This window comes from Palaemon carinicauda, chromosome 33 (assembly GCF_036898095.1).
Source record: "Palaemon carinicauda isolate YSFRI2023 chromosome 33, ASM3689809v2, whole genome shotgun sequence".
Taxonomy (NCBI): Eukaryota; Metazoa; Arthropoda; class Malacostraca; order Decapoda; family Palaemonidae; genus Palaemon; species Palaemon carinicauda.
Genome location: NC_090757.1, coordinates 42588449 through 42612495, shown reverse-complemented (window position 1 = coordinate 42612495; position 24047 = coordinate 42588449). Strand labels below are relative to the sequence as shown.

Here is a 24047-nt window from a genome sequence, read left to right as displayed (position 1 = left end):
ATTTTCCCAAAAATCTTCGCGAGTACATGTTGACGTCTTTTTTCTTCTTTTCAACTTTTTCGTTCTTTATGTAGAAGACAATACGGCCTCGTAACGGCCTCTCTCTGTTTACACAAGTGTATTAGAACATGATATTTTCCTCATAAATATCTCGTCTACTGTTGAGAAAGCTTTTAACGTTTTGGCAAGTATGAAAATATATTTTGTTAATTGCAAGCCCAAGGCAAAACGGAAACGAGCCATAATATATGCGCTAAATACTTAAATTTCATGTAAAACACGCTAACAACATTTGAGCACGAAAAATTAATATAAAAATGTACGCTTACTCGCTAAGTACATGTATCGATATAAAGCATAAAATAAACAAATATGTATTACAGAGCCAACAATAAAGACTCGTAAATGCCTGCACGCGTACACACATTTACACACACACACATATATATATATATGTATATGTATATATATATGTATATATATATATATATATATATATATATATATATATATATATATATATATATATATATATATATATATCCTCACACGCCTATTGACGACGCAAAGGGCCTCGGATAGATTTCGCCAGTCGTCTCTATTTTGAGGTTTTAAATCAATACTTCTCCATTCTTCACTTCCTACTTCACGCTTCATAGTCCTCAGCCATGTGGGCCTGGGTCTTCCAACTCTTCTAGTACCTTGTGGAGCCCAGTTGAAAGTTTGGAGAGCTAATATCTCTTGGGGAGTGCGAAGAGCTTGCCCAAACCATCTCCATCTACCCCTCACCATATCATCCACATCTGTCACTCGAGTAAACTCTTTTATAGTTTCATTTCTAATCCTGTCCTATCATTTAATTTCCAATATTCTTTAGAGGGCTTTGTTTTCAAATTTACAGAATTTATTGGATACTGTTACATTGTCATATCACGACTCAGGTCCATGCAGAAACACCAATCTTACTAAACTGATATATAGCCTGATTTTTATGTGTAATTTCAGGAGATTTGATTTCCAAATTTAATTAACCTAGCCCTTGTCTGATTTGCTTTTTGCAACCTTTCATTAAACTCAAATTCTAAAGATGCTGTATTAGACACCATAGTTCCCAAATATTTAAATGATTCCACCTAATTAATCCTTTCGCCTTCCAATGATATTTCATCTTACATTGCATATTCTGTTCTCATCATCTCTGTCTTTCTTCCATTTATCTCTACCCCAACATCGTGTGACACTTCATGCATTTTGGTAAGCAAGCTTTGCAAGTCCTGTGGTGTGCTGCTAATAAGGACAGCGTCATCAGTATACTCTAGGTCAGCGAATTCCCTGCTACCAATCCAGTCCAATATTTTCTTCACATATTACGCAATAGTTCCACATATAACAGCACAATGACTCAATAGTTGATTGCCCTCCATCCAGAAAATTAATCTAATCAAGCCTTGCCTACCAACTGAGAGGCCAGGGTTCAATCTGATGTAAGGCAGAAATGTACTTCAATTTCACACGAGATTTTTATTTAATTTCCAATGAAACGCTATCAAAAGGGTCAGCAGGTCAGTCGGAAGTTAGGTACACTAGCTGGTTGCAAGGGTTGTGACCTAACCTGTTATTTTGGTAACGGATTTCTCTCTTACTTGAGAGTCCCAAGAAATTCATTTCTACTACGTACCTGATTTGGTGCTAATCTCTATTCAAACCGAATCATATATATATATATATATATATATATATATATATATATATATATATATATATATATTTATTTTATATATATATATATATATATATATATAATATATATATATATATATATATATATATATATATATATATATGTATAATATATATATACATAAGTATACACACACAATATATATATATATATATATATATATATATATACATATATATATATATATATATATATATATATATATATATATATATATATATATATATATATATATATATATATATATATATATATATATATATATATATATATAATACACACACGCGCTTTTACACTCATCCGACAACAATCATTGTAACATAAATTGAGCTCAAGGTGTAGACGCGCCAGACCATACCATTTTCATTTGCATAAAGTAAAGGCAAACCTGTGGTGAAAATTACCTACAGACCATCTTTTCGACCATAAAGAACGTTGGGTACCGTAATGAATCTCTGATCATGGCATCTTTAGTCTGAGTATTTCTTTGGCTAATGTTGGGAAAAGTTGTGACAGGCATAAATACTAGCAGACTCGCACACCAACGTGGAAGTTTAATATTATAGAAAACGAAATCAAAAGCAATATAAGACTGTGCACGGCTTTTTTTAATGAAACGTGTATGCAAACATATGCATGCACACATATGTCCGCACAAATACACATTATATCTACACACACATATATATATATATATATATATATATATATATATATATATATATATATATATATATATATATATTTACATACATATAATCACACATAAATATACATATACACACATACACACACACACACACACACACATATATATATATATATATATATATATATGTATATATATGGTAGGCTTCCTCGTGTACGTTCACGTTTGTTCGTATGTATATAAGAAATGTGTGTCCAGACCTTGAAAAGTTAGGTTTTGTGAAATATGTAAATGTAAAATAAACTTACTATATTATTAATTGGGTAGTTATGTGTAGGTTATGAGAGGACGTATGGTAGGAAAGTTTTTATGACGTTAATGAAACTTATGTTAAAATTTTTAGATGTGTGATTAGATTGGAATGAATCAAGGTGTGCTATTTCTCCATGCCTTATTAATGTATCTATGGCTGGCGTAATTGAAAAACCATGGACAATGCAGTTAATGTAAATGCAACTTTGTCAGTTATGAAAATGTGCGTAAATATAGTATGTAATTCGATATATGTTACAGGGTTGATAACAAGCAAATAAGAAACAACTGCTGAGACTAGCGAAAGTTTGGAGATGTTTGCAAGATGGTTGAGACTTATTGTGTGAAATATTAAAGTTTTGGGGGTAAATGTAAGCCAAGGAAATGGATTAATGACCATAAGTATGCTTGATAGAAGAATGGATCAGTAGATTCGTAAATGTATTTTGGAGAAAACATATTGGTAGATGTAGGATGAGGCTATGGGAGAGGAGTCAAATTAAGTAATATAATGAAAGTCGTGAAATGTTCTTTTTCAGAGGTGAATATAATGAAGGTCGTGAAATGTTCTTTTTCAGAGGTGAATATAATGAAAGTCGTGAAATGTTCTTTTTCAGAGGTGAATATAATGAAAGTCGTGAAATGTTCTTTTTCATAGGTGAAGTGTAGATGCTCAAAGTAGATAAAAAAAAAGCAAGTTACGGGCTATATCGATGATTAGTTGATCGAACACATATACCATAACCAGTATTGGAAGGGTGAGAAATGTCGAAATAGGTAGATGAAGTAATAAGATAGGCTTTAGAAAAAAGAAGGAATATGGGTGTTTTGAGATGGGTCGGTCATGTAGGAAGACTGAAGGATGGAAACATATTGAATTGGAGAGATTAGTTGGAAAAATGAGCTGGCTAGATGCTTTAGGAGATTTATCAGTATGGAGAGAATATTATAAAAATTAATTGAATTGCTTAGTTATCTAGAGAGGTTCGAGAACATTTCTCATAAGCCATTCATATATGAGTATATGCTACAAACCATAGCATTAAAATTAACTATGCGAATACTGCCTAAACAATATGATAAGATAATTCAGCGAGCACGCACTACTAAATAAACCAATGAACTTCCTTTCTTTGCTTTTCGAAGTCTGATTACTGCCCCAAAATCGTCTTTTTCCCTTTTGTAAAAGGAGAATAATAAGAGGCGCATGAGAAAAATAAAACGCGAAGTGTTAGCTACGAGCGATGGCCGATTTTATCTGCAAAGAGCAAAACTTGAAAGGCGACAGCGCATGAATACGACATATGTCGTATTTCCTCGAAGCAGGAAATAATGTATTGAGGGGCATTTCCGCTTGGTAAAACCCTCAGGCATAAGTTTCGCCACGAAAGCGCCCCCCACCCCCACCCCCCACCCCCAAACCAGTACCCATCTCCCTAGCTCTCAAACCCCAAAATCCCCCAGGAGCGGGAGTAGAATTTGCATTTGTCGTTCAAAGTAAAATGAACATTTTGGGGTTTTCTCTTGGCTTTATATGACATCCGATGAAATTGAATGAAAGTATAAATGAAATTATAGAAGAGGGGGAATTCTTGAAAAGCGCTATTCATGGACAGAATCGAGCCAAGCTGGAAAAAGTGAATAAAGACGTCGGATTCAATTAAAGAATTCCGAGGTTTGCAGGTACTTTTTTTATTTGGTTTCGGCTTTCTAGGTGTTTCATTATTCCAAATAAATGCAGAGAAAAATGCTTTCATGCCGTCACCCATTTCGTAATTTTCACAAATTCCGCATTGCATGTAGAGTGCAGTTGTCATTTTGGCAATGGCATAATGAAAGTTACCCTCACTTAATAATTAAATATATATATATATATATATATATATATATATATATATATATATATATATATATATATATATATATATAATCTATATATATATATATATATGTGTGTGTGTGTGCGTGTAGAGTACACATATAAATACGTAAGCAGACCTATTTGTCTATATGTGTGTACACACATACATACATGCATACACACACACACACACACACACACACACACACACACATATATATATATATATATATATATATATATATATATATATATATATATATATATATATATATATACATATATATATGCATAGATTTTCCCTTTCAGTATCACACTAACAACGAACATTCACAAAAAAGAAAAAAATCGTTAGGGCTTTGTTTAAAGATAGAATGCCATTAGGGTAGTTTGAATAAATATTCATCTTAAAACACTTAAATATAAAAAAAAAAAAAAATTATGAATTAGTTATGCCTAATGCAACCAGGACATATAACATGACACTGAATATTTCACCACCAGGCAGTGAGGATGAGCACACAATCCCGAGTAATCTCCCTCATCACTCAATGGTGATTACAGCGTGACCAACCTTCCTCATCCAACCGGGTCATTGAAAAAAGAAAAGAAAAAAAAAACCTGACAAATTTCCCTCCATGGACCAACAGGAGCAATTCTTGTTTGTTCCCCTGAAATCCGGATGAAATCTATCGTCTTTAAAGACTTACAGGTTGAATCCGGAGCTTTACTGAAATCGAGCTAACCCGTCTGTCCCGAAAGGTCAAAGTCACCTACTTGTCTGAAAGGAGCTGCCAGACCCATGACCCATTCGGTAAACTTGAATCATAGTGGCACTTTGACCTGCATGCTGGAGAACTAATCAAAATGTTTAGTCATACACACATGCACATTTATTTATGTACAACAGCAATACATACGTTTCTTGTCAACTGCAAGATAAAGGCATCTGTCATGTCCTTATTCATGTTTGGTGTTTGGCAGTTTTTATCATCACGCTGGCCACTGGCAGATTGGTGATGGTGGGAGACTTTAGTCTGATCAATCACAGCCAAGCAACCAAGTATGGGTCTCCCTGACAAGCAGAGCTTTTCTAATCATGACGATGGACAATCTCTTTCATCACGTTAAGGTATTCAAATACAGAAAGGGTATATATATATATATATATATATATATATATATATATATATATATATATATATATATATATATATATATATATATATATATATATATATATATATACACCTTTGTGTATACACATTCAGAAAGGTATATATATATATATATATACACACACACACACACGCACACATATATATATATATATACATATATATATATGTATATATATATACTGTATATATATATATATATATATATATATATATATATATATATATATATACTCATTCTTTTTAGACTACGTTTGCAAGCTTCATGTTCCCACCAATCAGTGGAGTAACTACCAGAACCGGTTTCATAAATCCCTACTCAGGTCAATGGAGTCGCAATCTTCTTAATCCGAGATTCCAAAATAAATCGCTCGTATGAAGCATATTCATATACCTCAATATATACATACATACATAACATATAAAAATTCAGGGAGTAGATATGTTAAAAGTTTTCCCTTTGAATAGTATTCGAAAGCTAAATGGGAGGATACAATAGTGGGAAAAATATAAATATAAGAATAGTATTACGGAAATAGTGCTAACAAGAACATAATAACACTGATGTAAAAGTTGAATGAGTTTGGAGAGTAAGTTTTAAGAAAGAAAGCGGGGAAAGAGATAAGGTAGAAGACTTGAAAGTGGATGAAGTAGAAGCCCAAGGGACTGTCAAGGCCCCTAAATTAATCCCTACGGTGCAGCACTTGAGGTATGGGGACGGCCACAATTATAGAGATTAACAGAAAAGACGCAACAATTACACAGTAATTTATCAAAGTCCGCAATTTACAGAACCAAGATCATGACAAAAAACACCGGAAGTAAAAATAAATACTAGATGTGAACTATAAATCTAAATGCTGCCTTTTAAACATACAGTGATTCTGAAAAAAAAAAAAAATATTGAAACGTAAGAAGATCGGACGACGATTGAGATATATACAAAAAAACCTTCATAGAAAGAAATGTTACATACCATGATATAAGATAAAAAAAAATTAAATGTTACTGACCACACATGTTTATAATCATCTACCAAAAAGACACAAGATCGGCCGATTATAAGCTGTTCCTCCAAAATAAGTAAATGATGAGAATTTAAATAAAAAATATATCAATGGTATCAGACATATGAATATACTGACATGAAGACGTCTTACAAAATAAAAAAGTAAAACGATATCTGAGCGACACAAACCACAAAATGGGGAGAAAATATGATAATAAAATAGAGATTATCTAAGTAATTATGAAGACGAAAAAAGACACACTTATATGAGATGATATAAACTAGTGGATTGGATGCAATGACGAATAATCAAGGGCTGGTAAACCGCCTTAATAAACCAAGTCAAGATCTACTTATATACCTAATTACAAATTATATTTAATACCTGCGATTGGTTTGGATTTGAGATTAATACCGATTGAGGTCATTCAGTGCTGTCATACGTTTTGGGAAATCATATCAAAATATCGAAAAATTAAAGTCAAAATGTATATAAAACTTGATACAAATACATTTACAGTGATTACATGAAAAAAAAAAACCACGCATCCAAAAAAAGGGAACAATATCCTGAAATATATAAACTGTGATTGACAAACAAATGGGATATAACCGATGAACAGAGGAGAGCCTTCGGGAATAGGCATATATGATGTTATTAAATATGCATTAAAAAGAGTGTTGGATGATCCTGCGACCGTTTTTAACCTAGAGCCCCTTCCCGAATTGCAAATGAAGAGGAAGAGCCTGGCTTGTAAGATGCCGAGGACCGAGACCGTAATATTTACTTATTCTAATGGTGTTTTCCTGAGTGCTGAGAAAGGGGGAATGTCACAAAAGAAGTAGAAGGTGAGTTCAAGTCAGAGCTGAGCCTGTGATGGTAGCTAGGTCTTCAGATGATCAAGATAAGTTAGTTTACCTAGCATCTTAGACCATATTAGATGTGATCTATATAAAGTATATCAGCAAAGACCATGACACTTGGCCAAGATATCATGACGATTATGATAAACATAGCTTTTGAAATAATTATAACTATGGTATAGATGTGTTAAACACAATCACACTAAATGTGATTACAAACACCAAAAGGAAAAATACATCATATAATATAAATATATTATTATCACTATTATTATTTGCTAAGCTACAACCCTAGTTGGAAAAGCAGGATGCTATAAGCCCAGGGGCTCCAACAGGGAAAATAGCTCAGTGAGGAAAGGAATCAAGGAAAAATAAAAATTTTTAAGAACAATAACAATAAAATAAATATTTCCTAAATAAACTATTAAAACTGTAACAAAACCGAAGGAAGAGAAATTCGATAGAATAGTGTGCCCGAGTGTACCCTCAAGCAAAAATAAGCAATATTTCTTTTGCTGGTTACAAAATGATTAATTTACAGATCCCTTGTGTATCTTTTGAATTAAATATCACACAAGAAGAATAATTAATTGCTTATCATCAAATATTTAGAGTTCTGCTAACTTTATCCTCTTTAGATAATATCCGTGTCGTCATAGATAAATCCCGAGTCGCCTAGTGCTTGGAAGATTAACAAAATAAATCCGTCTAATTGCAATCACTGAAAGACTGGTAATGTTCTGCATTTGGTGCTATTCTGCATCAGATGTTGTAATGATATTCTCACGAGGTTATTCAAATACAGAAATTCATTACTTCACAAACTTCAGAAGGGGAATTTTGTGAAGTGCCGCATTATTATTATTGTTCCATAAGATTTCTTGAATAGTCAGCCTTACTTGTTAGTTCAAATTCATGTACCAAAGAGTTGTTGAATTACGATTAGATCACCTATATAAAATAATTGCTATCTTGCTAGACATAACTGATCTAATCTAGTACCTATGACATTCGTATACTTACAGAAAAGGATAGTACGTAATACAATTTGACATTAAGGTGTCGAAACCTGCCGAGGAATACAGAACACAGTTTGGAAGAGAAATATTGAAAGGAATCCCAAATAGCAGTAAATGTCAACCAATGACAGAACGAAGCTTCTATCCCGTCTCTCCAAAAAAGAAAAAAAAATGGCACGAGGAATTTCACTTCCAGAATGCTTTCTCTGCGAAAGGACATGAACATGCACAAGCAAGCCGGATGAACTATGGTATATAAGAATTTAGGTTGTAGCAGTTGTGTCTGAATTGGAATCAAAAGACTGGTTTCCTGCTATGCGACCCCGAGACTATATAATAAGCTCCCACGAAACATTCGAATGATTGAAGGCATTAAGGTTTTCAAAGGGAAACTGAAGACTCTTATTTCATGAGTCTTTCGACAGTGACGATTTAACAGTAAATGAACAATATGTGATATAAAATGTTAAATACTCTGAAAGAACAAGGTAAAACGACAGTGGAGGTTCGGTATTGAGTGGGGTTCCCCTGTTGTATGGGACCGGAAAAGCAGCCATCAAAGTATATAAAGTAAAGTAACTGAATTATTACTGATACGCTTTCACAGATATTACCATGAAAGGAACAGGAAACCTATCATCCAGTTTATGGTTAACTAAAGCTTCATTCAGAGAAAGGAACATAATAAAGATAAGTGTTTGTACCGAAGAGGTTTAACTTAGTGTTTCTTATGAAATGCATTAACTTTTATTCTTCATTAAAGGAAAGCAAAACTTCATTGGTGAGTAAAACGAACAAAAATCTATACATGAATTTCTTACATTTATAAGCGTAAATGAAAAAAAAAATCCATCAGGTAAGTGCCATTTGGCCTGAAAGAAGGATTCATTATAGTAACTCTCCTTTTGGAAGTGGTCTGGGAATATTAAATGTAAAGAAATGATAGGTTAAAGCTTTAAAAAAGGGGGTTTTCATAAAATACATCAAGAAAATTATCTCTCACTTTTTATTCTGATATAATAGAGGGAACGGCTTCTAAAATAAAAGCAAAAATGAAGGATGGAACAAAGATATAATAGTACAATGTGAGCTTAGGAAATAGATTAGAAAAGCACAAATTTTGAATATAAAATCACAGCAAAGAATGATCACCGGCGAAAGAAGAATGTAGGGAGATAATCAAGCGCAATAACGGACTAACTGATAAATGACACGAGGAGAAATAATAGAATGAATCGGTATTCTAAAACCATGTCAAAATCAGAAACTAGTTACGATGGACTATTATTATTATTATTATCATTAAATGCTAAGCTACAACCCTAGTTGGAAAAGCAGGATGCTATAAGCACAAGGGCCCCAACAGGGAAAATAGCCCAGTGAGGAAAGGAAAAAAAGGAAAAATAAAATATTTTAAGAATAGTAACAACATTAAAATAAACATTTCCTACATAAACTATAAAAACTTTAACAAAACAATAGGAAGAGAAACTAGATAGAACAGTGTGCCCGAGTGTACTCTCAAGCAAGAGAACTCTAACCCAAGACAGTGGAAGACCATGGTACAGAGGCTATAGCACTACAGTGATTTGGCATGAGAATAAACTCTCATATTCATGTTGACACACACACACACATAATCAACACACACGTCTGGCGCCACTATCAAAATGTGAAAATGATTCAAAGTCACGGAAATATAAAATAACATGGATATACAATAAAATGCACATATATTACCAGGATAGGCATTCAGTATTTTTTGTAAATTATAAAATTTAACAGAAAATACCAAGAATCATTAACAAAAATATGAAACATCTTGCGAATAAATAATTCATTAAAACAGGACACTCCAACTGCAATGTATACTGAGGGAATGTGATTTAATCTAAACTTAAATATGGTTTTCGGAATCAGATTTTTTTTTTATACTGTAAGTTGATGTTCATTCTGAGATTTTTCAATGTTGTCAGACGGCTAATTGTAGAGATCTTAACAGTGGCATGATTTATATGAACTGGCAGATCTGTGTTGGTCGATTCTGTATATAATGCATATGTGATTTCCTATTCTAATGAATTATTTACCTTTTAGATTCTAGATATTTTTGTTTTTGTTTCTTGACACTAATTGGATTTCTAATACATTATATTACTTAGTGCATGTTCTTATTTACAAAAAACCTATCAACTTTGGTATATCCAGATTTCCGTTTTTTTTTTTTTTAAACAATTAAATAAAAATTAACTTGCTTATTGAAATTCCCGAAATCTCTCTCTCTATATATATGTATATATTATATATATATATATACATATATATATCTATATATATGTATATATATATATATATATATATATATATATATATATATATATATATATATATATATATATATATATATGCTCGTGAACTCAGGTGTTTCTTGATAGGCCAACGTTAATTATCTTTGTACTTCGGACAACCATCTACAATCCACAAATAGATAACTAAATCACTTAACCATTTGGATAAGAAAATCAAACAATATTCTAAGGTCAGTGCACTGTTGGTAGCATAGCAAGAGAAGACAGACCATGTTGACATGAGTCTGTGAAATATATCTTCTCCTTTCTATAGATTTCCCCCTCCTTCTCAAACTTCTAAATCATATGTAATTTTCGCTAATTTTATCTACTATACTCTACATGATTAAATCATCTTGAGGGGCTCGGAATCACCTTTAAACTTGATTAGGATTACTTTACCACAGCACTGTTGAGAATCTACATTCCTTGGCTTATAAACCAATTTTTCTTGATGTATTTTATGAAAACAATTTTACTTAAACTTTAACTTATACTTTCTTTACATTTAATATTCCCAGACGACTTCCAAAAGGAGAGTTAGTTTAATATTTCCTTCCTTCAGCCCAAATTTCTCTTCGAGATAAAACTCTATTTTCTTTTACAAATCTTCCTTAACTGTACTACCCTGCAAAACCATTCACTACATTGGTTTTCATTTATCATGATGAATGAACCACCTACACCAGTCAATCAACATTCAATAATTTCCATTAATGGTTGTAACATCCAAATACTTACACTAGTTACAGCAGTTTCTCTTTTGATTAAATTATCAATTCAGATCCTCCTCTCTTCTTTAACAAACATTATTTTTCGATAAATGACTGAATGATCCTGTTTCATACCAAAATATTTATTTTAAAAATAAATCAGAAACGATGTTAAAATAATTATTTCGGAAAAACCCATGAAAAACCAATTTTAAATAAATTAAAAAATATATCCGTCCTAAACATTCATCATCCATCTAAGCATTAAAAGACCCAAAAGAAATAAAGTCAACTATAGATGCGCAAGAATCAAGTCTATTGATTGACTGATTTATTTTAGGTTTTCTGGCATCAAATCAATCGATTTGATTCTATAAGACCTATCTGTTAGTACTAACTAATGCTACCCTAATTATGACAAATAAAAGTAATGAAGGCGTTGTTACCTCTGCAGGGAAGGCTCTGTTGTCCAGTAAGTGTTCGGAGCCCTGCTGGTCGCGTTCCCCGAAATGAAGACGGGCGTGGGTGACAGTGTAGATGTAACTCAATGGCCCGCCCGTGATGTTAATGGCATGGGCGCTACGGGCGGCCCTCCACTCCACGCTGTGACCCGTGTTGAGCAGTTCACCGCCCACCTGAGCTAAGGAGAGATACAGTTACTATTTATTCCTCTCAACAGCATCTGGCAAATTGCCAGGAGACAAAACTATTGATAGGATAACTCGTGAAGAATAAGAAAATGAATATCTTAAGATATGTTTTTAGGAAATATATAAACCATAAAAAGAGGTTGATGCAAAAACATATTCATATATTGTTTCATGATATTCTTACTCATAAGGGTAAGGAAAGGGTGAAAGTTTTCTTAAAAGGAATAATCTGATTTGAGTTACATAAACTCAGCAATCAGTTTTTCTTTATTAATATTACTGGACATTTTTACATATTTATATCTACGTAAGTCATAATCCTTAGCTAAGGAGAGCACACCAGAACCAAGACAAACGTCAGTTGAGATAAAAACATAAATTTGCAAAGAGAGAGAGAGAGAGAGAGAGAGAGAGAGAGAGAGAGAGAGAGAGAGAGAGAGAGAGAGAGAGAGAGAAATCATAATATTTATTAACATATCCTATAGGGTACACTTGGGCACACTATCTAATTTCTCTTTCTCATGTTGTGTTAAAGTTTTTATATTTTTTATAGAAAATATTTTATTTCAATGTTGTTACTGTTCTTGAGATATTTTATGTTTCCTTATTTCCTTTCCTCACAGGGCTATTTTCCCTGTTGGGACCCATGGGCTTATAGCATTATGCTTTTCCAACTAGGGTTGTAGCTTAGCAAATAATAATAATAATAATAATAATAATAATAATAGTACAAGACCAATGGAATGATGTTCAATATCCATCAAATAGTAATTTTAAAGTAAAACAATTTACATATATCCTCCAAGTTCAGTCATTTCAATGGATCCGTGATTGATCGGTGTGAATATAAAAAACGTCTTTCTGAAATGATTTTCACAACTACCGCATACACACCCCCCAACACACCCACACACTCCTCCAAAAGGCGCGCACTGTCCTCTGAAAATCGGGTGATATTTGAGAGAAAAAAAATTCTATGAATCAAGCCTTTGAGAAATTGAAATTCATAAATACAATGATTTGCATAGAAATTATCATTTCATTTCAGATACATCCATTTTGCAATTCAGAATGAATGCAGTTCGCATTTTTAAAACTTGTCACTTTTCATATCAAAATAACGAATTTCTCCTCATCTAAATACTCAAAATAAAAAATGGGGAAACTCAGCATAAAATTTACTTGCTGATTATAATGCTTCGGGAAGTTAGAATATTGCCGAGTGATAATTAAACCAAGCTTTATTTAAGCCCACTATTTCGCACTTTCGTGTAAAATTTCGACGTAAATAGAATTTAGTAAGTTCCTGTAAAACAATAGATTATATTCATGAAGATCATCCCAGACCTTCCTGCAAAGCTTCCTCACCAAACCCTTTCATGAGCGATATAAAGCATCCAAAAGCAAAGCTTCCTCAGCATGTCTTTACCCAAAGAACTTGTTTCTTCGAACACGTAACAATTTGAGTAACCATTGGCTATATAGCCGTTTCATGAAGTATCCCTCAACAAATCATACACACTAAAATCATTCATGAAGAATTTAAGACCTTCCACAAGCAAAGCCACCTCACCACTAGTCCAGTTCACTCGCAGTCTCCCCAAACGCCAGGTAAGCTAAAAGCTTGACAGTCGTCTTGCCCAGAATTAAGAAAAAAAAAATGGACCAATGTTTAAGATCTATTGAAGGACAAATGAGAAGAATAGATTCTATAAATCTGGGTTTAATCTAAAAGGAAAATCATCACGGACCCAATTATCATTTCTGACTAATGCAGCATAATTAAGTTTTCCTTGGACTAGGAAGAACCAACTCTCGTGAAATCACTGGATTAGGATCTAACTTCGATCGACTCAGTCCATGAGAGAACATAAACTCAGACAGACAGGATAGATTAAATATCAGACACTTTGATTAGGGATTATCAGGGAGTCTGGCAAATAAGGATTATATATTAGTCTATACCAAACAGTGGAGAGCAGTATTACAACAAAATGTTTCATACCCTTGTCTTTAACAGAGCAAAGCTCACAGAGAACATTATACTAAAATCCTTGTCTAATACTCGAGTTACACCACCATCATTGCATGATTTTTCTTTTCTATATCATACTCTAACATATTATGTCTTAACCTGATTTTTTACATGTTACTAGTGATAATCTTTCTTAAGAATTTTTTTTTCTTTTAATGAAACCCCAAGCAATAAAATACTCAATGTTCATTAGCGTCAAACACTTTTTTTGAAAAGTTCATTGAAGTATAATTCATGTGTTTTGATAATCATGACATCATTATGCTGTAATTGAGACCACACAAATTAAACTAGGTAAACATGTCAGAATACCTCTCTCATTAATAGTGCACTTTCTCCTTTGATTAAAAAGGTACCCTTACTATATATTGAAATAATACTACACCCTTTCACTGCCTTTAAATACATTCAAACTGAAGTCTTACTTCTGTTACTAACGTCGTTATGAGAGATAACTGTCACAGTTATTATTATTTTGTTATTTTAGACATATACAATTTTATTTTATATATTCAACGTTTCTCAATCGTTTTTCTCCATAAGATTATTCATTCAAATTCAGCCTTTGACTCCTCACTAAACGTCCATATTCACTGTACTGTATATCCACGAAGAACAAGAACGCTTATTTTTCAGTGGGAGACGTCCAAGTGATACTGGCCTTCAGTCTCTCCAAGATTTATCCTTTCCTTTTAACTACAACGATATTTCTGGCGAGGGCAGAGGGGTCCTCGAGATATTTGGCGATTTCAATAAATTTCTTTTGTAACATTTCCCTTCGATGTTATTACTTTTCGGAAATAAGTTTGTTGGCTTCTTGACTCTTCCCATTGCTTCTCAGATTAATGACGTATCCCACATCCCATTCCCAGGACAAAGGTATCTTCTAGGGCGATTTCTAGACAATGAAAACAGTGAGCCAAGAGAAACAAAAGTAAAAAAGAAAAAAAAGAAATCTGAATTATGCGATACAATTCCTAAATGATAATTCCACACTTAAGATATATTTTTTCGGTAGTCACTGAGAGAATAATCGACCAAATGATGATGGTTATTATTATTATTATTATTATTATTATTATTATTATTATTATTATTATTATTATTATCATTATTATTACTACTCTTATTATTATTATAATCATGGCTTTGATGGTAGTACTATTATTAGCAGTTACTACACCACAAGACCTTAAACCTTTTAATATATTCATCTCATTTTGTAGTGAATCTTTAAAAACAATATATCTTTATTTTTTTTTGTGGGGGGGGGGGGCATTTTTGTAATCTGGATAAGATTCATCACTATAATGCTTTTCCGCTTCGTAAAAAGTCATACACAACAATCTAATTTAGTAATCTATATTTGAGAATGCTCTTTTGGTTCTCTTCACCATCCCATTTACTACTATCATCACCCATTATCATTATAATCACCGTTACTATCATCATTCATTTCCATTTGTGAAAGCAGCAAAAGTATGAAGGATTACGAAATCACACAAAGAACTTTGATAAAATGTTTAACAAATGAGGCTAAGACTTAGAAAGAAAATTCAAAGTGGTAAACAGAACAAACTTTTCGCCTTAATTTACATTTGTGAAATTAACTCCAAAGCCTAGACAATTACACACTTTAAAATTCTTAGATAAATATTACAAATCTTTCTTTTTTCAATGCCAAAAGGTAAAAAGATAATTTCCCCAAGAACGGTAATTTAATAAATAAAGTTCTATGCATCTCAGTCACCCCTGGTCATGAGATATTGCAACATCATATATTAAGGAGCAGAATATTCCGGTTCGTGCCATTGTTAGTGGAGATTCCGCTGCTCAATCCACATCTCGCTTTAAATTCCGACGTTGAAGGACATTATATATATTGCAACACCGTGAAGCAAATGAATCTACAGTATATGAGCTAAGTCAAAACTACATTTTCCTGCTGTGGTTCATACACTGACCTTCCACCTGTGTGACTTCGATTAATCTGCAGTTCAGAGTGGCATTTTGAAATATTTTTTTTTTTAGGAATTTTGTCATTGATGTATTATGGCTGCTGTTAGAGCGTATCAACTTTCACAGATTGCAATCTCGAGAGGTCGTAAAAGTAAGGGATGGGAACACATAGCCATATACAGTATACACACACACACACACACACACACACATATATATATATATATATATATATATATATACAGTATATATATACACACATACACTGTATAACTTACATGCATATATATCATATATATAAATATTATATATATATAAAATACAATGTATATATGCCCTACCTATTAGGGATACCTTAACGTGGTTAAAGGGTTTATGTAATAGTCAGGGGTCCCCTTTCTAGAGTAGTTTGCTGCAAGCGATTAAACTAAAGTCTCCCACCATCACCAATCCGCAGCGGTAAGATTGGTGATGAACACTGCCAATCCCCAGACATGAATAAAAATTTTACAATTAAAATTGTCCTAACGATACCCTAAAAGCTTACAAGATGACAACGTCCAGCATTTAAAGTACAAAGACCCAACGTTGATTTAATCCACAGATCAGACGATCAGCGGTCTACTACCCTCAACAATGCTAATCAAATAAAAATCAGAAACTTAATTTCGGGGGAAGGCAAGCCTTTCTTTGTCCATATTTTCCGTAAATATTTTGATGAAATAAATGCAGGTCAGCTATTCAGTGGTTATGTACCAAAGGAAAAAAAAAATAAAACCATATAAAAACGTGGAAAGGTTCAATACATATACTTTGTTAATGCAGTAATTATTTTTGTAATATTAATTATGATAATGATAACAATAAGTTTCGTAATCAAAGACAAAATTGAAGCTATACAAAGTAAGGACAGATATTTTTTAAAGGGCTAAGCTGTTGTGGATCTGAAATACAAATGACTGAAAAGCTAACGGGAAGTAAAAAATAGGTACAAGACCGTTAGGAAGAGGTGATAGATAAGAGCATTATCACACTTAAAAAAAATTTAAGGCAACACTTTAATCTTAAAAAGCTAAATTATCAAGATTCAGCTTTTTTAAGTAAAGTGCGAACAAATGATTTTTCTATTATTCTCAGTATTTTGACCAAAAATGAAGCTCAAAATTGTCAGCTTTACATGATCTAGAGGTAGAAGACCTTCATTTATCAAAAATTCGAAAATGGATCAATAAAAACAAATAATGAGAGACTCTCACAATGCTTCTGCAAATCAATGTACTCAAAGGAAATCGTGAGAGAGAGAGAGAGAGAGAGAGAGAGAGAGAGAGAGAGAGAGAGAGAGAGAGAGAGAGAGAGAGAGAGAGAGAGAGACCCAAATAAAAATGTGTTGCAAGGAAAATACCGGAACGACAGACGAAGTCGTATCAAAGAGACATGGACATGAATCCTCCCTTAAGACAAACGGTAAATGTCTCAAAGAATGGCCGAATATTTTCTTGATCGCAAGAACTTTGGAGACTCCAGAAGAGAAACGAAAATGGAATCGCAAAAATACACAAAAGGCTAACAAAAAAATCTAGTGTAAGGAATGAAGCACTGAGATAGAAATAGATGTAAGATATGAGAGAGAGAGAGAGAGAGAGAGAGAGAGAGAGAGAGAGAGAGAGAGAGAGAGAGAGAGAGGAGTTTTGGATAATGCAAGCAATGTTCATGTGTTGCGTCATATTGTTGTCCTATCTTGCGTGCTTGTTGCAACATTACTTCGCGAAAAAAATAAGACAGCGAGAAACTCGTTATCTAAATTCAGTCTATTCCCCCTTATCTTTCAAATCATACTGTCACAAAGGTCTAAGATCGAATAAGCATACGTACCTACAGACCAAAAGGAATGATTAAGACTCTTTTCCCTAATGACGGAGTCTTAAGAAAAATCAGATAATGAAGACACGAAGCACATTATGCTTGCTATGTAATTTCTCCGAATGTCAGCAAAAGTCTATCAGATCATGAGGTTGAATTAATTTTTCAAAACATTTCTTAATTTTGTCTAATGACCCGAACAATAGGATTCCAGTGAATTAAAACTACGTAGAAAGTCTTAGCAAATCTGTTGAAAAAATAATTACCTTTTCTACTATGAATAATAATATACACAGTAGTATTAACAAAAAGGATGGAAAATACAATACTTATATCCTTTTATATCATAAGGGCTGCTTTTATGAAAAATAACACAGCTGCTACATCTAAAAGCATTTCTTAACTGACTAAAAACTTACATGTAACGGATCAAATAAACGCACACGCAACGAAATAACTGGCCCCCCTTCCATTCATTAAGCAATTCTGTATTTCGCACACATCTAATGATTCTATAATACCAGAATTCCACATTCTAATATTTCAGTCTCTCTTCCACAAACAAAATCTTGAGAATATACTCTTTCAATCGACCTTCTCCCCCATCAAAATTATTTATATCCTTAAAATCAACAGTTTCTCTCCCATTCTTTTAAATTGAACAAACCACTTTAAATCCATTAATAGTTTCATCACATCACCCTCTGATCTCTCTGCCACACCTGATTCAGTCAACCTTTGGCCTTTCTAATCCTCTTAGCTCATCTAAGTCTATGACTCTTGCAAGATGCACTGAATAAAGCATTGGAATTCTCAGGTGCCACGCCTGACATAGTTAGCAAATGCCAGGGAGATTGCTTTTATAGACTTATGGCTGCTGATAAAACATGGAAAAAATGTGGTGAACAGTCTCACAATTGTTACAGAAATAAATAGCAAGATAAAATTAGTAGCCTTATATCTGTAACAAAGAGAAATGTCAAGATAACATAACTAGGATTAAAGCAGTTGTATAGTCAATGGAATTAGTAGCCTGATGGTTGTTGCAATATCACAACTTGCATAAAGATGGTATTAGTAGCCTTACAGCTATTACAAAAACAAATGACAAATTGATGAATTTGGTAGCCTTACTGCTTGTTATAGAAGCGAATGGCACTAAGATGGAATAAGTACTCTGACAGTTATTGCAAAAACACGGATGTATATAAGATATAGAATTGGTTGTCTTACATCGATTGCAGGAACAAATTGCAAGTTGGAGAAATGAATGGATTTAAGCAGTTGTATAAACAAATCGCAATAAGAAATTAATAGCCTTATAGAATTTGCAAAACAAAGGAAATGTAATTAGTAGATTACTGTAGTCGCCTTGACAAATCCCAAAGAAATGGAAGTAATAACTTTATAGCTGTAGCAAAACATACAGTATAGTAAATTCGTGGTATTACATGTGTCATAGCTACTTTACAGGTAAATGGTAAGGAGATAAATCAAACAGCTATACAGCTATTGGAACAATGCGGTTTTAAAGACTTATGCCATTTTTATAAAATCAAAAGTTTCACGGTGAAAATGTGTGCAAGGCGAGGAAACAGAAATAATAATAATAACAATGATGATATTAAACGGGAAAATGAATTTTTCCTTACATTACTTCAGTAACATTATTATAAAACTACACATGTACTTCCAATGATAAAAAAACACACAGACAAAATGCCGTGCACAACGATTATTTTCGTTTGACTTACAAGGGTTCTTGTTCGGTGTCTGAATGCATGCACATTTTTGCTAATTTAAGAATTCTCCGAATTATAAAACAAAGAAATTAAGTCCATTATAATAAGGGATATCACCTATCAACTTCTCACTCCGAGAAAAAAAAAAACCATAACATTTATAAAAGTAAGCTTTAACATGAAACCATATTTTTCACACACACACAAATGTCTTTCATAGCTCCGGAATGGCTGTAGATGTCTTGTCTTACTTTGTGGGTGTTACAATTAACTATAATCTATCTGCATAATCAAACAAATATTAATTTTCTTAAAATTCTGCCATTCTTCTCGGATGAGATTGGTAGTCCAAAATTATTCTTCACCTTAGCTGCAACCCGTTATTATGTAATACCTCATCAGGTTTCAAATTCACCGCAAAAATTTGCGAAACTAATACACACACACACACACACACACATACACACACACACACACACACACACATACCATATATATATATATATATATATATATATATATATATATATGTAGAGAGAGGGGGGGATTCCTATGAAAGTAATTTTCTTCATGCTAAGAATAGAGTCCAGGACACTGGTGAGGCAACACAGATAACCACTGGTTTACATTTTCGATTGCCACCCTTTGTTATGATACCTTTTTCTGTTCCATTCCTTCATTTCCGTTTTTATCTTCCTTAATTATTTTCTATTATGTATACACACACTTCTTGAAACAGCAATGAAAACAAAATCTGCAGTTAGATAAAAAGAACAAACGTCTAAAATCATATAATCCAGCAATTGAGACGTGGTAGGAAGATAAGAAAAGAAATACTAAGACAAATTATATATTAACAGGATATAGAATTTCAAAACGCAGTTACACTGGTAAGGATTAAAAGAATTTATCCGAGTATAGAGACAAGCAGTTTCCAGAAAACTCCCGTTTTATTAAAACTAGTCACTAACAACAAAATATAAAAAAATAAAGTATATTTGATCAATTAATAAATAATAGTAACCTATTAATATCTTTACCAAATTAACACCTAGGGGGAAAACTATATTAGAATGGTTTACAGAACTAAAGCAAATAATAATATTATGGAAAAAAAAAAATATTAGAAGTATACAAGCCATGGTAAAAAAAAAAAAGAAAAAAAAATCGGATCAAATAAGAATATCGACTGATGTCCGCCTAAATAAAGCTCTATCGATCCAACTAAAATAAAATCGTAGACAAACAACGACAAATGAGAAGAATGAATTAAACTTAACTAGATATTGGTTGGCGATGCCCCCAAGGACTCTCAGTAATGAGGCGGAGCTTGGCGTGTTGTATTAGGTAGGACAGATACATGATCATTATCGCTTACTGTAGGGTCTGTAGGAAAGATATCTCTCTCTCTCTCTCTCTCTCTCTCTCTCTCTCTCTCTCTCTCTCTCTCTCTCTCTCTCTCTCTCTCCTTTAGATTGTACACTTTTTTCCCCAACAATTTTTGTTTGTATTATATCTGCAGGTGATAAAAGGGAGAATGGAAATGCAAGTACCATTAAATAAAAACAAACAAACCAACAGTAAGTATCTGTAATGTCAAAATCACAAAAATAACCAATCAGTATCGGCACTATTACATTCAATCAATAGATACAACCAAAGAAGAAAAAATCCTGGGTAAAGGCCATTCCCGGTAGATTACAATACTATCCCTGCCTCCCATCAGGCGAAAATACTGCAACATTCTGTGGATGTTAAAACCCGTTTAAATCTTCCCGTGAATTCGCATAAATGATGAAGCAGGCAAACGATTCGGCGAACATCATCACTATTGAGAGAATTAAAATACATTAAGGACCTAATTTATTTCAATACGTAATAATTAAGCTTTCCATCAGCGGCGGTCAGCAGGGACTGCTCAAAATAAGCAGCTTATGATTACAATCGGCTTTTTCGCATTTTTGTTTTTTGGCATCATTTAAGCTTTGGAATGTCCTTAATGCTCTGAATGTTAATAACAACGAGGTCTGGTAAGGGTTGGTGGCTTCTTTTCTGGGGCTTTAACTTCGGAACAAATGGGAAATATACGAATAAGGAGCTAATAACTGGATACGTTCGTTGCAATCATATTATGCAGGGAATTTTTCTTTTAAAGATAACCAAGTATTTCCATCTACTAAGAGTCGTAGGAAGCCAGGAACCAAAAGCCATCTAAATCTATCATCAAGCTAGAGATTGACAGAGAGTGAGAAATCCATTATAGGAACTTTGTTTCAAAATCTTTTTGGGATTTTTCTTGTTGTGTCAATATCTTTTTTGAGTTTTATTTTTATTTTTACCGATATCGAAGCACGAATTTTCCATAATGCAGGTCTGCAATATTTTTTTTTCTTTTTTTTTTTTTTGGTTTAAAAATTATACTCAGCCATCAGTAAATTCCCTAGTGAATCCTATCCGTTCATCTAAGATAATGTGGGATTATTTCTGTGGAAATTGTGGTTGAAACTGATAACATGAACCGCTCCTTTGCTGACTAATGTAGCGAGCCTCTAAAACGGGCCTGAGAGAGAGAGAGAGAGAGAGAGAGAGAGAGAGAGAGAGAGAGAGAGAGAGAGAGAGAGAGAGAGGCATTGAAACTGATTAGATAAACCAATTGCAAATGAAAGGCAAATGCCAATGGACAGGTCGAAAGTTTTCATTAGACTTTAACAGAATTACGATTTGCATTCCCGTTGATATGGATTTTAGTGTCATCTATATTGGAAAGATATTACGGTCGATAAAAATGAAAATGCTTTTATCAGTTTCCGATAATTCCGTTGTTGGCGATGAATTCTCTTTTTACACAATTACCGATGGCACAATAATCAGCGAGGAGTCATGGGAGAAAGAGGCGATGATTATGTCGGCCGATCGGGAGGGTGATGATGATAAGAGAGAGGGGGGTAGGGGGATGGTAAGGGGAAGCGGGTAAAGAAGGAAAATAAAGAGTGAGTGGAGAAAGTTCTAAGATGTGAATAAGATATAGGATGAGGTGGAGAAAGTAGATGAGGGCAGAGGGAAAGGAAGATAGTGGAGGAGTGAAATCGGATAGGAAATAGAAATAAAATAGGTAGATAATGATAATGAGAGAGGTTATTAAAAGATATGATAGAGAGGAAGTCGGTGAGAGGAATGAATGATGAGTAAATATGATGAACTATGAAGTAATTTTTTACAGGATCAACAAATGTGGAGAAGAAAGAGAGAGACAAATATAAAAGGAGGGGAACAATAAATCAAAGTTGTAAAGAGAAAGAGAAGGATAAAAAAAGGAAAGAGGGAGAGAACATGAGTACAAAAAAAAAGAGAACAAGCAGGAGGAGAAGGAAGCGGAAAATGTGAGTAAAGAGAGTAAATCAAGGAGAAAAAGAATAAGAAAAGGAAACAGTAACAGGTGGAAGAAAAATAAAGGGAGTGGTATAGAAAAAGAACACATCTGAATGAAGAGAAAGAAGGTAATGAACTGAAAATATGATAATAATATAAGAACTAGGAAGATAACCCATGAGAATCACAGACTGCATCATTGGATGTGGATAATGAGGATGATGATAATAATGATGATGATGTTTCGTTGAAATGGACATTGGTTATACAAATTAACATAAACAGAATATTCTTTTTTTAGGCTCTGAAGGAAAATTGCTACATTGATTAACTGGGATTTCTATTTCCTCAAGCAACAATTTATACAGAAGTTCACATATAATTGTTTTCAAGAAAACTAATGATATGAATTAATTTTAAAGGAAACGTTTATGGATTCTTTCTTCTTCTTCTTCTTCTTCTTCTTCTTCTTCTTCTTCTTCTTCTTCTTCTTCTTCTTCTTCTTCTTCTTCTTCTTCTTCATCATCATCATCTCCTTCTACACATAATTTTCTGTTCAGCAAACAATCTTGTCATTGGAGGGAGTCCTCCAATGACAAGATTGTTTGCAGAACAGAAAATTATGAAATGTGCTCCATTTTCATCTCCAACTTCGCCAACACCCTCGACACTCATCACATTCCCTATCCCTTGATTATTTCTTCCAACTTTAGCATTGAAGTCGCCAATCACAATTTT

At 33.1% G+C, this 24047-nt stretch overlaps 1 protein-coding gene across 1 annotated transcript in view; it reads right to left on the bottom strand.

The window, feature by feature from the left end:
* Positions 1-24047, bottom strand: part of LOC137626312 (carbonic anhydrase-related protein 10-like) — a 745117-nt gene that overhangs the window by 181601 nt on the left and 539469 nt on the right. Inside the window, exon 4 of the mRNA XM_068357383.1 lies at positions 12141-12329. Coding sequence (XP_068213484.1) covers positions 12141-12329 — 189 coding nt within the window. The remainder of the gene's footprint in view (positions 1-12140; positions 12330-24047) is intronic.